The 25,052-nt window shown below is 45.0% G+C and overlaps 1 protein-coding gene across 1 annotated transcript in view; it reads right to left on the bottom strand.

The window, feature by feature from the left end:
• Window positions 1–25,052, bottom strand: part of LOC138528559 (ecto-ADP-ribosyltransferase 5-like) — a 354,318-nt gene that overhangs the window by 10,969 nt on the left and 318,297 nt on the right. The window contains exon 4 of the mRNA XM_069640325.1: window positions 21,399–21,431. Within this exon, the coding sequence (XP_069496426.1) occupies window positions 21,399–21,431 (33 nt within the window). The remainder of the gene's footprint in view (window positions 1–21,398; window positions 21,432–25,052) is intronic.

Here is a 25,052-nt window from a genome sequence, read left to right on the forward strand (position 1 = left end):
TCATTTTCACTTCTACATCTGCGGCTTTATTTGTGCAAGCGATACAATCTGTTAGTTTAGTATGCGCTGTGCATTTAACGACCCCCATAGCTACTGGGAGTTGTAGTGCCTTCATGAGTCTCTCCAATAAGGACCTATGTTGCACCATAGTGCCGTCTGCGCTGAGGTAGCCCCTCCTCTTCTAAAGTGCCAACCTTGCTTGTATGGTTTATGTCACTTCCGTGACGTACACCGTCACTTGTTGCCCTTCATGTTTCTCAAGCGTGACAATAAGCGCCACTAAGTCTGCTGCTTGTACTGAAAAATGAGACGGTAGCCTTGCACTTGCTACTACTTTGAATTTTCCATTTAATCTGTGTCTTACTACCGCGGCACCTCACTGCCTTTTCCCACTAGTCTGATCCATTTTCGAAGAACCATCAATAAACAGAATCTCCCCATCCGCTAAACCATTCTCCTTCACACGGGGTATATCATCATAAAATTCAACATAATTAGCACAGTCATGCACATGATCACCTTCTTCTGCTAAAGATTGTTTGGAAGGGAAGTGTCCTCTCATAACTGCGTCTAAAATCCCACTGTAATACGCTGAACGTTTGTACCCTATTGTGGTTCTTTGTGTTGGCAATGCTTTCATTACTGACCCATCTGTGTGAGAAAACAAATACAATTCCTCAGCATAATTGGGAATCCCTAAAACTGGGGCTGTACAAATTGCTTTTTTTCAATTCTTCAAATCCTTCCTCCATTCCTCCAGTATATTCTAGCTTTGTATTACCAACTTGTGCTTTCTTGAATGCTTGCAGAAGTGGCCTTGTGTACGTGCTATAGTCAAACACCCAGGCTCTAACATAATTGCACAACTCCAGAAACTGTTGCATCTGTCTCACTGTGTTCGGTTTTGATATTTTCATAATTGCCTCAGCTCTCTCAGGTGTCACTTTCTTTCCTTCATGCAAAATCAATTGACCTATATATAACACCTCTTCTTGATAATACTGTAACTTCTCTTTGTCCACCTTATATCCCTTGTCTGCTAGAATAGTAATTAATCGGACAGAGTCCTGTCTACACTCATCCTCTGTTTTACTGCAAATCAGTATGTCATCTACGTACTGTATCACCGCACTTTCAAGATCGATATTGCCTAGATCCATCTGTAGGACTCTGTAAAAGACTGATGGGGACTCACAGTACCCATGATGCATCCTATTATGTTTAAGTCTTTTTTGGCAAAACGTAATTGAAGTCAAGACCTGGGAGTCCTTATGCAACAGTATAAAGAAAAACACATTTTTCAAATCGATCACTGTGAAGTATCGAGCTTCTACTGGGATACTACACAATATTGTTGCCAGATTGGGAACTAAAGGAAACTCAGCATCTATAATCTGCTTAAGTGGCCTTACATCCTGGATAAATCTCCATGACCCCCTTTTACATTTCTTAATCGGATACACTGCGGTATTGCATGATGACTGTGATGGCACCAGAATCCCCTTATTCATCAGCGCTGAAATAGTCTGAAATATACCTTCATCAGCTTCTCGAGACATGGGGTATTGTTCTGTGCGAGGTAAAATTGCTCCTGGCTTAAGCTTTATTTTAACCTCCCCTATCCCCTTCAATAATCCTGCATCAGAAGGGTGTGTAGTCCATAAGGCACTCAGCACCTTTTCAAGGTCCCCCTGAAGGAATGGTGGTCATTACCGCATTATCGCCATTCGCTGTTGGACTTCCCTTTTCTCTGTCTTTATCCAGTATGTTATGCTCATGAAGAACACTACTTCATCATCGCTTTGCTCTTCCCCGAACATATCGTCATCAGTTATGTCAGTCAATATGTATCCTTCCTCAAGAGCTATCACTGTTCTCCATGATCTACCCTCATTGTCTACTCCTTCAAGCATTGCCATTTCCTTTCGTACTATAGCTGCTTTTATTTCTACAGGAATAGTCTGTCCACCCTACTCATCCATGGGAATTTGTGGTCTGAATAGAAACTCATCAGGTATTCTCACAAGCTTTCCCACCAGACCAGGTAGTCATGTCAATAAAATGCTCACTCCATATAGAAAAATATCTGGATTTTACGGAACGCGTCGAAAAGACACATGCCCTGTAAATACCAGTATGAACTCTCCCACCTTTAAATAGTGTATTCCTGGAGTGGCGCATACTATTCATTGATCAGTAGATTAAATTGTTATGTTACGTTTTGCCATTAAATCTCTTCCCAAAATATTAACCAGTGTCTGTCATGAATATGACAAAGGGACAGACATATCATATTCTCCTAGGGAGACAGGTAATTCATCAGTAAAAGGAACTCGACTCATAGCTCCAGAGAACCGTTGAGCATTCATGGCAATACCAGACATTGGATATTTTCCCTCTCGTATACACAAACAAGTTGCTCCAGTGTCTACAAGAAAAGAAAAGGATTTGCCTCCTAGCGTCCTATCGATTCATGGTTCCTCTTGGGGGTCTGGTGTCACTGATAGTACTGAACACATCAAGTCACTCTGTGAGCTGTCCTATTGTAGATACAAGCTCTACTCCTCAGGTAGCAGGTCTTCTCTTTCCTCATGATACATCTTCCAGAGCTCTAAAATTGCTAATCTTTTCTCTCATTTCTTCCCTGTGTACGCAGCGTGCAAGTATGTGGTCATGTGTCGCAATACCGTTCTCGACAATGATCCGCCTTGTGGCCACGGCATGAACATTTTATCTGCTGTGCCCTTTACCCATTCTGCACTATACAGTTTGAGCTTGGTCTTATGTTTTGGCAATGTCTTGCAGGGGTGCATGAGAGGAGTATCTCCCATAATGACAAGTCTCAATTGACTGTCGATACTTACCAGATCGTTAAATAAACCTTATAAATGGGCATAGATCACCACTTTTCAACATTTTAAAACATCAATGTTCAATCCTTTTGTTTCAATGGCCTATCTATGCTCTTGATTGGAGCCAATCATTTATTACACTGTTACATTTTCAATTCTTCACAATCTCTATCACTCTTCAATATTTTACTCAACAGACAAAATTTAGACTAGTCAGATATTACACATTATAAACACCGTGATCACCTCTTCCCTTGCCTTTACTTTTTTTACCCTGTTCAGGGTTTGAGACATCACCTTACGTAGTCCTGACTACGCGTTTTATATTTCACTCTACTCCCATTGGGATTTGAAATGTCCTCTTCTGATTCCCTTGAATCATGTTTTCCTAGGCGGCCTCTCTTATCTCTACAATTATTTCCTGTTACTCAAAATTATTACAATCCCGTCCCCTTATTTGCCATTCCCCTTAGTCTGCTCACCATTCGTTAGTCGACTCGAGGCCTGTGGTATTCACTCCTCCTCCAATCCGACCACTTCGCCTTCCATCCGCGGAGCGCCACTGGAAACCGGGCAGCAATTTCATCAAAGGGAGACCTGCCCACTGTCTTGGTTCTTCTTGCAAGTTTATTTCTATCGGCAGCTCTCCACAGGAAACTCTGCGATCTTCCAGCTAATTGCGGAGGGTGCCTGATCGTCCGAAACTCTGGAGACAAACTAGTCTGGACCTTTTGAACCATCCGCACTGCTTCCACATGCACTTATGGCCTTTTTGGAACGTGCATGTAATGGATGGGTTCACACAGAATAATTGTGAGCCCAAATAACCGAGCCAACTCAGGAAGATGGAAAAGTACTGTTTTATTAACAATAATCTAAAACAGGGAGGTACAACGAACATCAACGGACGTATGCTCGATTTCTCTCAGCGATCTGTTCTCAAATCATATCTTTTATATTACAAAATAGGTCAGAGGTGATGTCCTACTACGTGACAAATAATGAAAAACCTACTAGGGATCTGGATAGGCTTAAGGGGAACATCTAAGTATATCATCTGTAGGAACTAACGTCGTAATTGGCTGCCTACTGTCAGGTGGACTACATGTGCCTACCTCTAAAACATGCCATCTTCAAAAACATTAAATAACAGTTTCTTATTGGTTTTCAAACAATAAGGTCCCTCGTTATATGGACCTCTGCAATTGGTTGGCATGCTTGTGCCAAGTCTGGAACATTCGGTTCACTTAGCAGCACGTAAGCCCAGACCCAGGTGCAAGGAGATGGGCCTGACACTACCTCTCTACCCAATTAGCCCAACATCTCTCATCGCCCATGCCTTCTGCCATGAAGATTGTCTTTGAACTTGGCCTTGCAAAGTATGCTTGTCTTTGAGAATTCACAGGAGTGCAGGCACTCACTATCGTGTTCTAGGACTCCAAGTCCAAACTCTATTTTCATCTTTGACTCACGTGACAGGAGACCGCGATTTGGTCCATTTTGAATCTTTTAAATGTTTAAATTAATTAAACTTGGAACTCTCTGTGTTTTTTTCTTTGTACCTTAACAAGAGATGATTCATCCTTCGTATGTTGACTCCTTACCAGAATAGATAGCCGGCCTTGGCTGCTTCAATCTTGTCTTCAGGTCAGACAGCCTTTCCATGCAGCTCCACGATTCAGCTTATTCTTGCTGCAACATAGTTTTTGATTTCCCTCTCCATGGGTCCTGGTTTACTAAAATTCATGATGCCGATGTCCAGCTTCTATACATTGGTGGCTTTGCCTACATTCTATTCTCTACATATAGCCAGCTTCTATGATGACTTAGTCTACTTGCGTTTCAGCGTCTATACAATTATTTAACGGTTGATCTCTGCAGCACTTTGTGCACGTGTAATCTTGTTTTGTATTTAAAAGTTCTCTTGATTCTTTACTTAGTCATCAGTTTCTGAAGGATCCATACATCCTCTTCAGCCAGTATCCTGAGACGTCGTCCATACTCTCTTACGACGTCACAGGCTTCTTTCTTTGCTCTTTTTTATATTTCTTCAGGGAGTTCCTCCCTCAAATTGTCGTCCCTTCAGGGATACATTCGATAGGATTCTCTAAATGGGTATCTTCTTTCGAACATATGCTGTGATATTGGCACAACTGCTGGTGTCAAAAATGGCATGATCTCAGGCTTCCAACATATGGGAGGCAGGGGGGGCGGAGCTTCCTGCAGAGGCATGCAGCTGCTCCTCAACAAAGGGGAGCAGGGATCAAACTTAAAACTGCAACTGAGGAGAACATCTGAAAGATAGCACAAAGACTGATTATAGAGAGGATGGAAAAGTGGCTCCACAAGCTGCTAGTGAGTAAGGAGCTGACTACCAAGGTTACAAGTATGTTTGAAAAATAAATGCTATATGGACCCCAGACTTTCCATGATCAATCCAACAAACTATATGCATGTGCATGCCCGCCATAAAGTTTCCTATTCATATTCATTTTGTCCCCTTGTGTTGCAGTCTGCTGCTGTGACACACTTGTTTTTCACCAATCGTCTTGTGGTTTACTTCACAATCCCCTTTCCCCAAATGCATGGTCAGACCTACACAGTTTGACTGCATTTATTCTTCATGCATTTACCCACATAAGGTGGCTTGCAGTTAGTACCTTGTGGGGCTCCTTATGACTAAACGTTTATATATGCTATGATGGGGTCCTTATGACTAAATGTTTATATATGCTATGCTGGGGTAGTTCCTATTCTCGTCCTATAGGGATTAAGTGGAGGCATATTGTATCAATCTGTTGGCCAGATGATTCTCAAGAACTCAGGTTGTGTACCCATAGAAGGATGCTGATGCCTGCTTTTGTTCAAACCATGCTTGGGACCTCTTCCTTAAAGACGACATGTACGGCAGCCGGCAGATCATGGAAGCCTTGCAATTCATCCGTCACATCATGGCTTTGCGATTGGAGGAGAGGGATGGTGCACAATGTGTGACTCCAGAATCAGATGGAGTGCCGTTTTACTAGATGTCAGTCGTAGGCGGAGCCCGTCCGTATTATTCTATGGGCACTTGTGGGAAGTCAACAGCTGGACACCAATTTGCTTCAAAATATATTGGGTTATAATTAAATAATATTGGCTACAAAGAAATCAACATCCTTCAGCCAGTCCAATATTAAAGTCTCTTCTACGGTTGTCTGTCTTGAACCTGCAGTAGGGCTTCTTCTTTTTTCCTTTCTGGCCTTTAGCCTAATAGGCCCAGCAGTATTCCAGTCCTTCTGCACAGCGTTCTTCTCCCTGTAAAGCAAGGAATCCACACGACACAATGTAACACAGGTGCTGCCTTTTATACTTCTTTTCTTCCCATCCTGCCAAGCATTTCCCAAAGGAGGCCCAATCCAGTGACTCATACCCACTGTCCCACTCCCTTAATTTCCTGAACTGTCCCCTGGCTGCCATGATGCCTGTTTGCGTGGCCGTGTGTTTTACGGTGTTTCAGAGCCGATATCAGCAATCATCCTTGTGTCAGCAAGTCGCTGTTTGGGGGTGCTGCACCACTCAGGGGCCCATCCAAGGTAGGTAGTATGGCCAGTGTCTGTTTAGTTTTTTACTGGCCTTGGGAGGTTATGTGGACGTTCTCTGTTCATGTCGGCTTTGTGTGTAGACTTGCTCTGTGCAAGTCGGTGGGTTGTCTCGCAGGTGGCTCCTGTTATTCCTGCTTCCGTACTACGAAGTGTGGTCCTGACCTCTGCTGACTTCTCTGAGTGACAGTGCCCATGTCCCAACCCACACCACATGCTGTTTTCTCCAGTGGCTTCCACGTTTATATCGTCCAGCAACGTAGACTTCTCCATGGCTATGGTTGCCTGCGTGTCGGGAGGTTTCGGGCTTGTTACATGCCTCCCCCTATGATCTAGCTGCTCGGGTAGATCAGTGGCAGCAAGTAGTCTGCAATAATGGCTGAAGAGTAAGGAACCACCTCACTACTCTTTGATTTGAGTATTTCTGTGAAGCTAGCCACTGTAAAGGCACATTATCAGTAAAGAAGGTAAAAGATCTACCCACCAGATAGTATCTGAAGGCCTCTATCACCCACTTGATGGCGAGGCATTCCATCTCAATAGTTCAATAGTTGATTTCATGCAGCAACAGTTTCCCACTTATAAAAGTGATGGGTCTTAGGTCTGTAGGTTCTACATGGGATAATTCGGACCCCAGTTCTGTTCCAGAAGCATCGGTTTGTACAGAAAGTCCTGTGTAAAATCTGGGCATTGTAATACCGGATAGGAGGAGATTATCCGTTTTAGTTCTTCAAATCCCTAAAGAGCTGTGGGTTTTTGGTCAAGTTTGCTGCATATTTATTTTTAAGGCCATCAGTCAAAGGTGAAGCAATGGTTGAAAAATGGGGAATGAAACAGTGATAGTATTCTACAAACTCCAGAAAAGCTCTGATGGCTTTCTTTGTTGTTGGTAGCTCTAATTTTTGGATGGCTTCAGTTTTTCTCACTTGAGGTCTGATTTCCCCACTTCCGACAGTGTAGCCCAAATACTTGGTTTGAGTCGCGGCTCAGACCTTCTTCTTAGGATTTATGTGGAGTCCTGCCTATCCAAGAGTTTCCACCACCGTTTGTAAATGCACTAAACGGTCCTTCCAGTATTTACTGTATAGTATTATATCTTCTAGGTAAGCTGATGCATACCCCATTAGTTCCAAGAGTACTTGATCCATTAAGTGTTGCAAGGTCGCTGGTGCCCTTTGCAGACCAAATGGGAGAACAGTAAATTCCTGTTTTCTGATTGGTATCTGCCAGTATCCTTTTGTTAAATCGATGGTACTTTGGAGTCGTGCTGACCCAAGTTTTTTGAGGAGCTCATCAATACTAGGCATGGGATGTGCTTCGTAGACAGATATGGCATTGAGTTGTCGGAAGCCCACACAGAATCTAGTGGACCCATCCCGTTTTGGGACCAGAAAAATAGGCGAACACTGCAGACTTTTGGATGGTTCAATGACACGTAATTTTAACATTTCTTGTATCTCCCACTGCACATCAGCCTGCTTAGCTTCGAATAACCAATATGGTCTTAACATTACTATTTTTCCTGTGCTTTTTCTTATATGGTGTTCCACTGGGTCGGTTCTTCCAGGAATATTCGAAAAGAAATGAGATAAGGATTGCAGGCTTTCAAGTACTTTGTGTTTCTTATCTTCAGGAAGAGTCTCACCCCAATACACCTCCGTGATACCAGCTTTTTCTGTACTTATAGAGTTGTCTGGTATCCCTTCTTGTTCTGAAGCGATCAAAGCAATGCTGGTGGCGGTTTCATTCCATTGCTTTAGGAGACTGACATGGTAAACCTTTTCTGTCTGCCTCCTTCCTGGCAGACTCACCAGGTTTGTGACAGGTCCTAACACCTCCTTAATGACATAAGGTCCCCTCCATCTGACCAACAGCTTGTTGTCATGGGTTGGCAGTAAGACCAACACTTTATCCCCTGGTTTGAAGCTTCTCATTCTAGTGGCCTGATTGTATTGCTCGACTGTTTTTCTTGTACTTGTGCCAGGTTGTTGAGGGCCAGATCTCTAAGAGATGATAGATGCAACTATAATTCATCAGCGTACTCAGACAGGGATTTTTCTAACTGGGCTTCCCAATCTTCTTTCACTTTATCAAGTAGAGCCTCCGGTTGCCTTCCAAACAACCGCTCAAAAGGAGAACACCCTGCGGAAGACTGTAGACTATCCATCAGCACCATCAATATTAATGGTAATAATTTGTCCCAATCTTTCCATTTGGCTCTGTCCCCTTCTTCATCATCTGCGTGATGGTCTTATTATACCGTTTGACCAAACTGTCAGTCTGTGGGTGATACACAGATGTATGCAGATGTTTCCCATTCAGAAATCCACATACTTGTTTCATTATGGTAGACACAAAGTTTGTTCCTTGGTCTGTTATTATTTCTTTGGGGATTCCCACTCTTGAGAAGAACTGTATAAGAACATCACAGACTTGCCTGGCTTAAATGCCTCAGTAAAAGCTTCAGGGGAATGGGTTGCATAATCAACCACTACCAGTATGTCCTTGTATCCTCTGCTGGTTGGTTCAAAGGGACCCATTATGTCCATCCCTATATGTTGAAAGGGTTACAGAATGAGGGGCATCTTCTGGAAGGGCACATTAGAGGGAATGTAGAGACTATTCCTTTGACATACGTGGCAGTTTCTTTACAAAACATTGCCCCGTCTCCATAAATCCCAGCACAAAAAAATGCTTCAACAGATTTTGTTGTGTTTTTTCAGTCGCCAGATGTCCCCCCGCCCTGCAACGTGCTCATGGGCCAATTTCAGTAGCGACTCACAATATGACCAGGGTACTAGCAGATGTTCTTTCAAATTGCCATTGGTTCTTTCATATACTCTGTAGTATAACCCCCTCTTGTTAGTGAACCAGGGTTCTCTTGAATGAGTTGGCTGATCAACACTGTCTGCTTTTTCACCACCATGTCTTAAACTATCTTAACGGGTGACAAGTTAATGTTTCGGCTCTAAAGGTGGATGTCATGCCTGCGCCATGGGCGCATACATTGGCGACCAATATGGACAAATTGTTATTCATTTATCTACAGAAAACTCTTGGATCAACCGCTATTGACTATTTGGACTTTATTTCCCATTTGCAAGTCTTTGGTGCTTTTTTATTTTTCCCAGAAAACTACACTTACCATAATGCACTTGGCTATAACCATCTATTCCTGGCTATTCCTATTTTTCTTCAACAGAACTACAATGCCCAGAAGCCCTAGGGATTTGCTCTGCTTCCACCAGCTCAGGAACAGAGAGGGAGGTGGCCGATTGTCTGCAGGTGTGCTGAGCCAGGTGCAACCAATTAGCCTGCCTCTGTGCTGGGCTGGGCAGTATAAAGGCTGCTGCCTGCGAGAGCTCAGTCTCTTGCATTGAGAGTCCTTCCGGCACCTTTTTGCTTTGAGCTACAAACTTTGTATGCGGTTTCCTGCTTTCACCTGCTTTTTGTTCCAGTGCCCTGGCGGTCTCCAGCCTTGCAGCTGATCACGCTCTGCTGCCTTCTACCTTCCGCCCTGGGCCTTTTGGGCTCCCCGCTTCAGCCCTGCTCCTCTGGGCGTCCTGCCTTGCAGCCTGCTACACCCTGCTGCCTACAGCCCTAGCCTTTTGGGCTCCCCGCCTCAGCCCTGCTCCTCTGGGCGTCCTGCCTTGCAGCCTGCTACACCCTGCTGCCTACAGGGCTCCCTGCCTCAGCCCTGCTCTTCCAGGCTCCTGCCTTGCAGCTGATCACGCTCTGCTGTCTTCCAGCCTCCGCCCTTGCCCTGCCGGGCTCTTCACATTGCAGCCGTTCACGCTCTGCTGCCTTCCAGCCTCTGCCCTTGCCCTGCCGGGCTCTCTACATTGGAGCCGATCACGCTCTGCTGCCTTCCAGCCTCCGCCCTTCCCTTGCCGGGCTCTCTACATTGCAGCTGATCACGCTCTGCTGCTTTCCAGCCTCAGCCCTTGTCCTCTGGGCTCCCTGCTCTGCAGCCTGCCTCACTCCGGCTGCTTACAGCCCTTGTCCTCTGGGCTCTCTGCTCTGCAGCCTGCCTCACTCCGGCTGCCTACAGCTCCTGTCCTCTAGGCTTCCTACTTTGCAGCTTATCACGCTCCGCTGCCTACTACCTACCTTTTTCCGCTGGGTTCTCGGCCTAGCAGCCCTCTACCGTCCTCTGCAACCTTCTACGGTCAGCAGCCCTGCCCGTCAGGGCTCACTCCTTGCTGCCCGGCCCTTCTGGGTTCCTTGCCGTGCAGCTTGCTTTACTCTGCTGCCCTAAGCCCTTTCCCTCTTGGCTCTCTACCTTACAGCCCTGCTCCTGTGGGCTTGCTCATTGCTTTCCTGCTCCTCTGAGCTCTCAACCTTGTTCCTTACTGTCCTCTGCTATCCAATCCTGTTACACGACTTTCCCTTCATTTCCTTCTGCTAGTTTGCTATCAACCTCCTTTTCCTGGATTTGTCTGTAAGTATCTTCTCTTGTACTGTTTGTAGACCCTTTTGTACAGAGCTTGTCTGTTGGTTCCCATCAGTCAACCTCTGCCACTTCCCTTGTCTCGTTTCTACATTACAGACACCCATAGCTGCTGTTCCAAGCCATGAGCAAACAGCGTGGGCCTCTGTTATAGCAAACTGTGCAGAAGGCTAGAGTATTTCCTAAGGTTCGTGGAATACTCTTTTCCTATATCTGCATATACCCCAAGAGGGAATTCATTCTGTACCTTTTTCCTTGCTACTCTTGCCTACTCTTCGTTCTCTTTCCTTTCTGCTGTGTGTGTACTTATCTGTCCACTTTATTTTGGCTCAACCACCCAAACCCTTCCTGGGTGTTCTGTGCCTCTCCTTTCAGGGTGTCATCTCGTGACAGTGGAACCATGTGTGTCTACGTTCCAATCAATCACACAACTGTGTAATATCTGTCTTTTCCAATTCCGTTAATTTCTATGACTTCCCATTGGCTTTTTGGAACATGGGAAGAGTGTGATTTAATATCTTCTGTGGCCAACAGGGTTTCCTTTAACCAACTCTCCTCGTGGAGTATTTATTTAAAGTGGGGATGGTCTGTCCCAATTAACACCGGGGCAGTAATCTTAGGCAGAATGGCGGCCCTTCGGCAGATAGGGTATTGTTTCCTTCTAGGTCTATCACCCCTTGACATCACCATGTACTAATTTCACAGGTACCACCACATCATCAAACTTAGTTTGCCCACTTACTTCAGGGGTAATGGCTGTTTGTTGACTCCCAATGTCCAGCATTACCACCCATAACTTCCCGTTGACCTTCACCTCCATCAAATACGGTTGCCAGATACCTCGAAACACTTGGGTCTGGATAGCTCCGATTTCCCTGGGTTATGTTATATTATGTTAAAGAAACTTCTAGAGCGCACAGTCATCCTAAGGTATTTTAGCGCTAGATGGGTTCCGCTTTATTCTTTCTGGGCAAAACCTGGCTATATGCCCCCATTCTCCACAGTCAAAACATTGTAGCTGTTATTGTGCAAAAGGTATTATCGTCTGTTTTGGTTCCTGTCTCAAGGTTCGACCTTCACTGTTTGTCCACATAGAACCCGTCGGTCTATTAGAGGGTCCCTCGTAGTAGTCATGGGGTTAATCACACTTTCGAATGGATTGTGTCCTCTCACTTATTCCTTATCTTTGATATTTGCCAATGGAAATGGCTTGCTGCCTCAGAATTCTTTTTTCAGCAGAGGGCACTGTGCATCGGTGCCTGGTCGAGTCGATGTCCCTCAGAGGCCTCCGCCTAGACGTCGACATCACTGCAGGTATATATAGCACACGCAGCGCCCGTTGGCTACAGTTCCGTTTTTCCACGATGCACAGCTTCGGTTACATAACACCTAGTTCCTGACAGAACTATTTCGGTGTCGTCCACTCCTCGATCTGGCTTCAAGAAGTGCTGTGACTGCGTGCGAAGATGTCCGTGACGTATCTGCACAGGATCTGCCTGTGGTGTTCAGGGTCGAATCATCCATGTTCGGAGTGCGAGGACTGCCTGTCGAGGATGGCCAAAGCCTTGAGGGAGCGTAGAGGGAAGTTAGCGGCAGGTAAGCCTCAAAAATCCCCCTCTACTCTGTCTAAACGTAAAACATCAGACAAGTCGAGATCAACTACTCCTCATCGAAAGAGGTCTAAACGCTCCTGTTCGAGAAGTGGTTCGCACCACTCCTCAACTTCGAGACATGGAAACAGAGATGCCATAGGTCGCCATCCACCTCGTCGTCCCGTTCACCTGTACATCCAAGTTTAGTACCTCAACTCAGTGGGAGGAGTTTAGACTAGGTATGCTAAAGGTGTTCGAGAACGCGGCCTTGCCCCCCTCAACAACACATAGAGGCAATGCTCCAGTTGAAAGACCTCAGAACCACAAGAGCTGTGCATCTTCAGACCCAGCCGCCTAATCTCCTTGAGATTGATCTCATCCCTCGAGTCGAGAGAAAGCCTCCTCAAAGTAAGAAAAACGGACGTCATCGATGTCGAAGGAAACCTCTTATTACAGGTTTGAAAAGTGCGTCTTCAATGCCATTAGCGCCGATACCAATGGAAAAGCCATTGACACCCCTCCCCCGAGTGACGACCTCCTCAGCACCACATGTGTCAATCCCTTCGACATAATCGTCAAAACCATCAGCGCTATCATCAAAGTCATCAACGCTATTGTCGAAACCATCAAAGCCATCAACGAATTTGTCGAGGCCATTGACGTCGACATCGACAATTTCGACATTTTCGGCTCCTGTGATGACTACCATAATGACTTTTTCAATGGGAAAGACCTTTACACCTCTGCCACAAGCAGAATACTTTAAATCACTCTCTTCAATTTACGAAGACGCAGAGGAGTCCTCTGAGGAAGGAAGACCATTTGGGTTACAATATGGGACACCATCAGTGCCTGATGAATTTATATCAGAGGATTCTCGCATTAAGAATTTGCAAGAATGTCTTCATGTAGCTAGTGATATTAATACCTCTCCTGAAATTGATTTTGGAAAGGCAGACCCAGGAGATCATACTGAAGTAACATACAGAGAGCTTAATGGCAAGGGTCATGGAATGTATGGGATGGTCCAGACCCACGCCTGTTTTTGAACAGGACGATCTCACAGATATATTAGACAAAGGGCCACAAGAGGACCCAATTGTCCCTTTCGATCAGGCTTTGCAAAGGAGAGTAACTTGAATTTGGGAAACACCTGAGGTTATCTCGGCTGAAAATAAAAAAATAGGAAAGACGATATGTGCGAATCCCTCCAGACTGGTCTCGACTCTGTTGACAGCCTCAGCAGAGCCATGGCGGCTAGTACAGTGATCCGCAGATTTGCTTGGTTGCGAAAGTCAGGATTTGCCCCAGGTGTACAATCCAGACATCTCAACATGCTTTTTGACAGCACGCATTTATTTGGAAATAAAGCTGATGAGAGTTTGAAGAAGCTGCAAACTTCCAAGGCGGCGGCCAAATCCCTTGGGGCTGCAAGAAAGGCAAACTCCAAACCGCCTCACAGGTGCGCCCTGGAGGGGTAGGTCCTTTCGCTATTATTCAGCATTCGGAAGAGGCAGAGGACAGCAAGCTCAAAGGGGACATACAATATTCCCCTGTGGTGGACGGGGGAGAAGTACTAAGACCGCAACAGCAGCGGCAGCTTTACCTTCAGCCACTGCGTCAAATGCTCCAAAACCTCTCTGAGGTCTTTTTACACAAGACTGCAGTAGGAGGCAGGTTGTCACAGCATCTGACAGATTGGCAGGCTATTACTTCAGATGCTTGGCCATTGGAAACAGTCGCCCAAGGTTACTGCCTACCTTTCCTGCAAAAACCTCAGAGTCATCCACTGGGAACAACTCTTTGAAAGTTCCAGATCTGCTCCTTACGCAGGAGATATTAACCCTGCTAGAGAAAGGTGTGATAGCACCAGTACCTGTTGTGGAGAGGAGCAAGGGGTGGTACCACCCCATATTTTCTAATCCCCAGGAAGGACGGAGGATTGAGACCCATCTTGGACTTAAGAGACTTGAACAAATTCCTCAGGAAGGACAAGTTCAAGATGGTAACCCTTTCTCAGATCCTTCAGGCCCTCCAGTTTCAGGATTGGATGGTATCATGGGACCTCCATGTGCCAATCCATCACAGCCACAGACAGTACCTGAGGTTCGCCATTGGTGGTTCTCAATATAAGTTTTGGGTTCTGCCATTTGGGCTGACCTCCACCCGAGGGTTTTCACCAAGCTAATGGTGGTTGTGGCAGCGAGTCTCAGGGGAGGGGGGATTCACGGCTACCTCCACCTTGATGATTTGTAGATCATGGGCAGTTCCCCAGAACAGGCCCTGGAATATCTCAGCTACAGCTGTCACTTCCTTCACAGGCTGGGCTTCTCCATCAACTTCAAGAAGTCCCACATGATACCATCACAAAGACTCTAATTCATGGGAGCAGTCCTGAATGCATCCCTTGGAAAAGACATTCTGCAGATGGTGATGAAATTCCAGAATGCCCAACATCTACTGGCCTTCGATTTTCTGAGGTTGCTCGGTCTCATGGCATCCTGCATTCTACTGGTACCAGATGCTCACCTGAGAATGAGATCTCTCCAGTGGGCTCTCAGGACCCAGTGTCACAGTTCTCAGGAAGGATGTCAGATCTCCTTCAAATCCCAAACAGAGTCTCACTGGATCTTCAGTGGTGGGCCTATCGGGAGAACATCTTGAAAGGAGAACCGTTTTGGCTACCATGGCCGTAGATAACAGTAGTGATGGATGCCTCACTCACGGGGTGGGGAGCCCATAACAATGATTTGACCATCAGTGGTTGTTGGTCTCTGGGGGCAATAAGACTAGCGCTGAAGGCCTTCCTGCCATCTGTACGGGGAAAGAATGTCCTGATAATGACGGACAACACAGTGGCCATATACTACCTCAACAAAAGAGGAGGTGTAGGTCACTGCCACACTGGTTTTGGGCAATACAAGAAGGAATCTCTATGAGTAATTCACCTAGCCGGAGAGAAGAACACAACGGCGGACGCTCTGAGCAGGCAGAGCAGTCTCCCACAAGTGGGAACTAGCTCAGGAAGTCCTTCAAGAGATCTTCACCCTTTGAGGAACCCCTCAAGTAGATCTGTTCATGACCAGTGCCAACCCGAAATGCGAATTGTACTGCTCAAGGGAATTTCCTCCAAGAGGAGCTCTAGGAGACACTTTTATGGTAGACTATAAATTTCCACTCTTGTACACATTTCCTCCAGTCCCTGTGATTCCGCACGTAATCAGGAGGTTGAGAAGGTTCAAGAAATCCATGATCCATATTGCCCCGGACTGGGCCAGGAGTACGTGGTACCCGGACCTTCCGGACATGTCCACCTGCCCTCTGATACATCTTCCACAAAGGGTGGGACCTTCTCTCACGAGAGGAGGGTCAGGTTCTCCATCCGGATATCAGGACTCTCAGCCTTCATTCATGGTTTCTGAGAGGCTGTGATGCAAGGATTGGGACCTCCCGGCGACGTAATGGAGTTTTTGGTTTCGGCCAGAAGGCCATCAACCAAATCTTTATACCGCTGCCGCTGGAATATGTTCTGCAGCTGGTGCAGAGATAAAAATGTTGACCCTTTCTCATGTAATACACCGATGGTGTTATTTTTTCTATTACACCTGGCAACCATCAAGGGATACCTAGCAGCACTTTCTATTTTTAAGCTCACTTCAGAGGAAGTCTCCTACTTTAAGATTCCTCTAGTAGTACAATTCTTAAAGGGATTAACTAATGTTTACCCTCTGACCCCGTTCCAAGTCCCACTATGGGATCTCAACTTGGTGTTAAACTACTTAATAGGAGCTCCTTTTGAGGCTCTACATTCTTGTCTATTAAGACTTCTATCTCTGAAAACTGTCTTCTTAGTGGCAATTACATCAGCCCGAAGGGTGAGTTAGCTACAGGCTTTATCCTGCAAGCCTCCTCATACTGCCTTTCATAAAGACAGAGTGGTACTAAAAGTGAAGCCTACTTTTCTTCCCAAAATTGTTTCTGAGTTTCATATTACTCAGAAGATGACATTACCATCTTTTTATCCTCCACCACATCCAGGAAAAGAGGAAGATTGACTTGACAGACTTGATCCTAGACGTGCACTGAGCTTTTACATATCCAGATTGGTAAAACTGCGGTAAAATGACCAGTTATTCGTGGGCTATTCAGGTCACAATTTAGGACTGGCTACAGACTGGCAGGCAAAGACCCCCCAGAACATCTAAGAGATCATTGGACCAGGGGTGTTGCAACTTCATCTGCGTTGCAGAGGGGAGTTCTGATAAAGGATAAATGTGCAGCTGCCACATGGTCGTCTGTGCACACCTTTACTAAATACTACAGTTTAGACTCCTCCACGAGCCATACATGACCACATTCATTTGTATTTCCTCCTCCAAATTATGTAAACTGCTTTGGGAGTGTATCAAAGATAAGGAATACGTGGGAGGACACAATCCATTCGAAGAACAAGTTACTTACCCATGGTAATGTTCTTTCGACTGGATATTCCTCCCACGTATTCCTTATCGCCCCTCCCACCCTACGCCACAGTAAAACTTCTCTTGCGGTTGCAGTCTACACTCTCTCAGGGGGAGTAACCGTTAAACACAAGGTAATACTCCACTTGTCAAAACAGAACTGAGGACAATGGGCGCTGCGTGTGCTATATATACCTGCAGTGACGTCGATGTCTAGACGGAGGCCTCAGAGGGACATCGACTCCACCAGGCATCGACGCACAGCACCCTCTGCTGAAAAAATTATTCAGAGGCAGCAAGCTGGATATTGGGAAATATCAAAGATAAGGAATACGTGGGAGGAACATTCAGTCGAAAGAACATTACCATGGGTAAGTAACTTGTTATTTTCCCCACTTAGGCATGCCAGCCTTCTGCTATGTACTTGCAATATTTATAGCCTCTGCCAGAGTCGGACGATGATGGTGCCGCACCCACCTTTGAATCGGGCCAGGAAAGGAGTCTAGGAATTGCTCTAGCACAATTTTCTCCATTATCTGGACAGCAGTGGCTCCTCTACGGCTTTGAGTGTAAACTTGCTCTGTGGGTTGTCTCTAAGGCTGCTCCCGTTATTCCTGCTTCCATACTTCTGAGTGTGGTCCTGACTGCTGCTATCTTGTCTGAGCAACAGTGCCCATGCCCCGACCCACACCACAAGCTGTTTACTCCAGTGGCTTCCACATTTTTATCGTCCGGCAACGCGGGCTTCTCCATGGCTATGGTTGTCCGCATGCCAGTAGTCTCGGGCTCGTTGCAGCACTGCACAATTTTACTATGAGACTTGTAAACCTGGATCATGACTTAATACTGTACACCAGTTTGTGTAAGTCTAGTTCAAAGAATCTGATAATCTTCTGGTGTCTTTTTATTCAGGGATTCTCATCATGCCAATCATGGCTGATGCCACCATAGGTTTCTCTGCAAACAACTAAACTGCTCCAATAGGCTGAAGACTGCAAGTGCATCTCATTATGCAAAGTGTGCGATTGACAATTAGGTGTCCTATACAATATCCCGTGCAAGGAGCATTGGTTGTGAACACGCTGTGGTCTCATAAATGAGAAATTGATCTTAAGCCAAACATACCTGTTTCCCCACACGTAATCCAGCGCTCCAACAACATGCGTAATACCACCAAGGATGTCTCTGTAAACATAGGTGACTTGGTGGGAATCGGACTACCTGTCGCATTAAGTAGCACTGCTAAGACCTGGTCAGATGCAACAAGAGTAATAGGAATAATGCATGAGGCAGGAAAGGGTGCGTATGAACGGGTGCGGAGCACAGTAGGGTTTCCAAATGCAATGCTCCAACCCTTGATCAAAGGGCTCCACCTAATACAGCCTCTAGAGAGAGTGGCAGGAAACCAAAGGGAGTGGGACATAGTCCGATCAGGGTCACACCCCCTAGGTCCTGTGGCAAACCAAGTTATTTGCAGGACTATGTGGAATGACACAGTTGTGAGAGGAAAGGTTTATGGCATGCACTGAGCAAGCCACACCATACAATAACTTGGTTACGCAAGGGGTCTGATGTCACAAGTGTTAGCATGAGTAGATTGCCAGTTGAACGAGAAGTCCAATGGGAAAGAGGACTTACTTGTAACGGAACTAAATCCTGGCGTTTCTTCAATGTGTTTCCAGGCATATCATTGAAACACCACATACACCTGTCAGGTGCTCAGGGGTAGTGTCTTCTCTTTCACTAAGCACAAAGATCCATCCCTCTCCAGAACCTTGTGTCAGGCACAGAACTATTGTTTTCTGCAAAACACGCCACAGCCCCAGGTGGGAGATTTGACCTCTTTGGGATGTTGTGAGCTTAGGTTTTGGCAAGTGTAATGAAAATCATGGCATTACAGTATACAACTAGTGGTACAAACTATATGAATTTTATTTACAGTTCTTTGGGGGCAAAGATGTTTGCTGTTTGAATGTCGGGACTACTAATTGTTTGAAATATTTTCAATTTTCTTACGCTACAAATTCGTTTGAAATGGTTTGCTATCCTTTAGTGGTGAAAACAAAAAAGACACTAGTCCTGCGCGAGAGCAGTGTAAAATCCGCAATCATGACACTGAAGTCTCAACTGAGAGTTCGCTCCTCTTCCCATGTGCGCAGGAATTGTGTGGAGCCTCCACCCTCAAACATAAACTGAAAAACACTGGCATATAGTTACAACACAGCCATCCGAACTCACACATAAGCTGGAAAACACTGGCATATAGTTACAACATAGCCATCCGAACTCACACATAAGCTGGAAAACACTGGCATATAGTTACAACACAGACATCCAACCTCACACATAAGCTGGAAATCACTGGCATATAGTTACAACAGAGCCATCCAACCTCACACATAAGCTGGAAAACACTGGCATATAGTTACAACACAGCCATCCAACCTCACACATAAGCTGGAAATCACTGGCATATAGTTACAACAGAGCCATCCAACCTCACACATAAGCTGGAAAACACTGGCATATAGTTACAACACAGCCATCCAACCTCACACATAAGCTGGAAATCACTGGCATATAGTTACAACACAGCCATCCAACCTCACACATAAACTGGAAACCCTTGAGGTGTAGTCACAACCCAGTCGCCCTTACAAACCACCTGCTAATGGCTGCAAGTCAGAGGCATGAGCAGGAACTATGCAGAACTGCCTTGAGAACTGTCAATGACACTATGGCCAGGCTTTCGCAGAAACTGAACCATCCAGCCAATGGTTCAAAAACAACCCCAAACTGTAGTAGAGCGTCCAGGGGTGCCAGTGTGTGTGCAATGTTAACTTTAACATAAATGAGTTGGCAGACCAAATAACCGTCCTTGCGGATTTCTGGCCATTTATTTACATGTTTCTAACTATTTATTGATTTAGGGATTTAGGGATTTATAAAGTGCAACCACCAAGGTCTGAAGGTATATGGGTGCTAGAAAAAAACAAACTGCCAAAGATCATTTTAACCAGGTGGCTTAATAAAACGAAACGTCTTTAGGGCCTTACAGAACTGAAGATGATCAAACAGTTCTCGAAGTTGAGTTGGAAGGGCGTTCCACAATTTCGGGGCCAAAACTGAAAAAGAGCATCCCCAACACGTGCTTTATGAAATTGGGGAAAAGCAAACACAATTTGAGAAGAGGAGCACAGAGTTCTAGACGGTAGGTAGTCCACAAGTTCGGGATTAAGAGAGGTGGGCTCAAAAAACTGGAACGCACTCCCCACTGCACTAAGGAACGAAAAATCCTACCATGCATTCCGCAGACTACTCAAAACCACTCTCTTCAACTAACCCTCCACACCCTCCACCATTACTACTGTATGCTACAACTGTATGAATCTATGAGATGACCTCTCAAAAGTATTATGCCTATGTTTTGTAAGTAACACCTCTACCATGTATCTGCTGTAACCTGTGCAACATGTATGCTATGCACCAAGTAAGCCTACTTTCAGTGCCACGATGCCCCTGGGAAGATGTGCGGTATACAAATCCAAATAAATAAATAAATAAATAAATACATAAATAAATAAATAGTGTTGAGCAGCTCGAGGAGCAATGCAGAGGATCTTGAACTAGATGCATCGTTGAATCTTTCTCGGTCGATCAAACCTTTGCAGTCATGCTTCATCATCATTGTGTGACATGGTTGTATCAATTTATGATAAGCTATCGTCCCGGTTCGTATCCTATCACTTTTGCGCTTCACTTGCACTTCATGGAGTATTTCTCTATTAGTGGGGTGGTCTTCTGGGGGTTCTACACGTTGTTGTTTTACCTTCCTTTCAGCGTTTATGGACTCTGGTATCGTAATCCTGATGCGCATCGTTGGGGCATTTGGGGCCAATGTCCAGCAAGGGCAGCGATAGCCCTTTGACCCTTATTAGTAGGCTTCTTTGCAGAGTGGGCTTGAGGACTGCCTTTTGCCCCACAGTTTCTGTGGATTTCTTAGTGGGGTTACAGTAACCTCACATGCTCCCATAATCCTTCAAATGATCTTCCAATAAATCTGCAAATGAGTCACGGGTCCTCATAGTTGTGTTATATAGTCAACGTGTACTTTTTGAGGGTAACACTTGAATGAGTGTCATGTGCAGCACAGAAACAAAACTCTGCCCCAAGCATCTGCCATTAATCCCACCTGAAAGACCACAGGTTATCTCTGCATCATGCCTGGTCCCCAAGAAACAATGAACTGACCACCCCCCTCCCTCAAGCTTGGTACCAGTAACACACAGAACTCCAACCAAAACACAAACCCTGGGTTTCATCACGAGAGATTCATTTACTATCACTTCTACAGCTCCTCGAGGCATTGCTTCACCCCGTATTCAGTGCACTAGAAACTATTGATTATCATTCGTTATATCGATACAAAGAACAGCCAAATAATGCATGAGGTGTCTTCTTACCCAGACTAGGTTTGCAGGTTTCTCCTTTTCGGCCTGTGATACGAAAAAAATGTTATTTTGATTTAATAGTGCACCATTATAAAAAGTTATCAGCATCAGAGCTGAAATAAATAAATATCACAACATTCGAATAACATAGCAGCCGATTGGTCCTTAAATAAAGGAACGGTTAAAATCACAGATTTCACAAAAGGTCTCAGTGTCAATGTTTGAGGAAATACTCTGGGCCAGATCTTAGACAAGGAACATAGTCGGTTGTTATGCCCATGAGAAGAAACAACGTCTGATTAGCCACATGTTTGTTAAGACACCCTACATGCTGCGCATGGGGCGTGGGCCAAGGTTATGCCCCGTGCGCACTACCGCTACCCATCAGTGATGTAATTGCCAATGGTGTTTGTTGTCTTTAGGAATATCAAAAATGCACACAATACCATGCAGGTATGGCTTCCAGCCATGACCTGTAGGTGCTGGATAATGGCTCCATTTTCAGTACCCTGTCCACAGTACTATGGGGGGACTCTGCTCAGGGCATGACCTTTGGATACAGCGCACAGAGAGAACCCCCTTCTGCTTCATACTCATAAGTGATATCTTCTTCGTTGTCATTGAAGATATGTGTGTTCTCGGTGTTGAGACCATTTTCAACACCAAGAACACACATATCTTCAATGACAACAAAGAAGATATACTTCAGACTATTGTGCTAGGAAGTGATGACATGTTGGGTGACTTGACTATATTTAAAAAAAAATGGATCTTTAGAGGCGCAATGGTAGGGAAAAAATTGATTCTAAGACACTGGAAATCAGTTGATCCGGTTACTATAGAGATGTGGGTTGCAGAAATGCATAACTTGACAGAGATGGAAAGAGTGCTATATAGGAGGGATAGGAAAATTACTTTATTTGAAAAGATTTGGGGTAGATTTCTCTGTAGTAAACCATTAACTGTAGATGTGAATCCTGTGGGGGTGGTGGAGGGGAATTGTATATAAGTTCAGGAATTAAAATGTATATAATATATAATTGTTTCTTCATTGTTTTGTTTCAAATGTAAATAATAGAAACTAAAATAAAATGTTCAACATAAAAAAGAAGATCTGTGTGTTGCCATCACTGAGAGAATTGATTATGTCATTTCTGCTCTCATCTGTGATGTCATAAGTGAGGTCATGGGTATTGATTGAAATATATAGTCACTTCCCCTTCTGAGTGTTGGTAAATGTTGCAATTAATGTAGCTTAGTATATATTTCAGTGGATTAGTAGAGAACCATAACGTTGCTTAACCCATTGTCGTCGACGTACCGGTACCAGTATTTATTGAGCTGTGGCCGTCCGCTGTGGGTATTGTGCTTTAAGCACCGCATTGCATGAATGCTTGCGGAGGAGCATGCCTATTCACAGAATACAGAGGCTATAACATGCCACATGGGCACCACCCATATACACTTCTGTATTGGCTCCACTGTATGCATAAGAGTAGGCCTAGGTACATCTGGTTGACTCACTGTGTGACGCTAGCACAGCATGGACGCTGAAAAGACATGCACAAACCTCTGACAATGTTTTATACTCAACACCTGCTATTCTGAGGCAGATTAGGCTTTACAATCACTGCCGCCAATTATTTGGCTGGGGCCGACAGGAAGATGCTGATACACATTGGGCCTCATTACGACCCGGGCGGTAAGAGATTACTGGTACCAGTAAGGGCACCGGTACCGGTAATCCCTTACTGCCCTACTACGAGTTCCCTTTGCGGGTCCTCCCTTAACGCCTGGTTTTACTAGGCGTTAAGGACAGGACCCGCAAAGGGACCTTAGAGCTAATAACGGTACCGCAATTTGCAGTACCGTTATTAGCGCCTTCCCCATTCCCATTGAGCCCTATGGGGGCTCAAATGGGAATGCGGAAGGGCCCTGGTGAATAGGGAATTACCGGCCCTGCCAACCTTGGAATGGGGCGGTAATAGCTCCATTCACCAGGGCGGAGTCGGTAAGGGTTTGGAGGCAGTGATGGCGCTAATAGTGCCATGGTTACCTCCAAACTCGTAATGACCTCCATTGTAGTTGGAGAAACGTGTAGCTGGGCGTAAACCGTGGAAATGTGAGACCACTGCACAAGTGAAAAACCTTACACCACGGTTGTCCATCTCCAGGCCTTGAGGGCCTGAAATATTTTGGATTTTCAGGATACCCCTCCTTAATATTCATGAGATAAATCTGCATACAATGATTTTAAATGTAGGCTAGTTTTTCCTCATGAATATTAATGAGGGATAACCTGAAAACCCATCCGGATTCCGGCCCTCGAGGCCTGGAGTTGGACAGCACTGCTAGACTGTGGAGGGAAGGCGTTAAAAAGCATATCCTTTCTTTGTCAGACTGTGTACCTTTGAATCCAACGTTTTGGAACTTGTCTGTAATAACATCATTGTTTTTTTTTCATACCGAGTTCACCTAATTAGACTTGTCATGCTTAACTGTTTGGACACATTGCTCATTACATGCAAAACATTGGGTGAAAAAATATTAGCTCCGCCTGAAATGTAATTTATGAGTGATGAGAACTGCTGCTCAGTGTCTAAGCATGTGTCTGTCTCCTTCACATAGTAAGACCCTTTAGATAACATGAATCCCTTGCTTACTCGTTCCTGCAGCCGTTGGAGTTTAAAGTGAGAGAATCCCTGTTTCCGTTCGATGTAAAAGCGGTGTCCTGCTCTCTGTGTGATTTTCTTTGTTGCTCATTTAGACCACCCTCTGACGAAGAAGTCTCTGACTTCAATACATAACGTAACTACCATCTTAGCGTAATATTTTCTGTTAATCCAACGTTTGGATTTTGTGTTAAGCCGTGGGGGGCAGGACATGGTTTGGGATAGTAATTTTAAGTGTAGATTCCTGCAATCCTGCCCGCTGATTATAATGCGTGTGAAACTAGGATGGTGGGTCGTCTAATTGCCAGAGGGGTGCGTTTTGTAAGTGCGCATAGCTAGTGTGAATTTTCTTTGATAATTCATCGGGCACCAACGCTCACGTTGTGAGTTTGCTGGATTGTCAGGCTCCTAGACACTTGGATGTGTGCGACAAGGGAATTGGACATAACAATCTCAGATATGTTTCTGCGGCAAAGCTAACATTTCCTAAAGCTTCGTCCGTGTGATTTACATTTCCTGTGTCAATGTCTGCAGATGGCGTAGCAACATTTTTACTTTTTTATTAATTTTGGTGGGAGACATAATTCATGAACCACATCAAAAGGGCCTGTCCAAAGGTTTCAGTCCCTCCTCTTTGGTAGTATTTCATAGCAGAACCATGGAAGAGAGATCACAGTAAGAGCAACATGACATGGATATGCAATGTAATAATGCACCAAATGAAGAATTGTGTTAGAAAAGACAGGGTCACTTCTAAAAAAAATCCCCATGGATAAACAAATAGCGAGGAAAAAAAAATGTTCCACATCTGTCAAGTCTCAATAAACATGTCTTGGCCAGGATTTCTCTGGTTCTTAGCAGATTAATAACTGCCTCATGTCAAATGTCTATTAAAAAATAGTATTAAAATGCACTAGAAGCTCGATTCCATGGTCTCCAGTCACATGGAAGGATGAAGTTGGACGAATGAGATGGTCACATCTACGCACAAGGG

This window comes from Ambystoma mexicanum, chromosome 7q (assembly GCF_040938575.1).
Source record: "Ambystoma mexicanum isolate Mex_15411 chromosome 7q, UKY_AmexF1_1, whole genome shotgun sequence".
In the NCBI taxonomy this organism is placed as follows: domain Eukaryota; kingdom Metazoa; phylum Chordata; class Amphibia; order Caudata; family Ambystomatidae; genus Ambystoma; species Ambystoma mexicanum.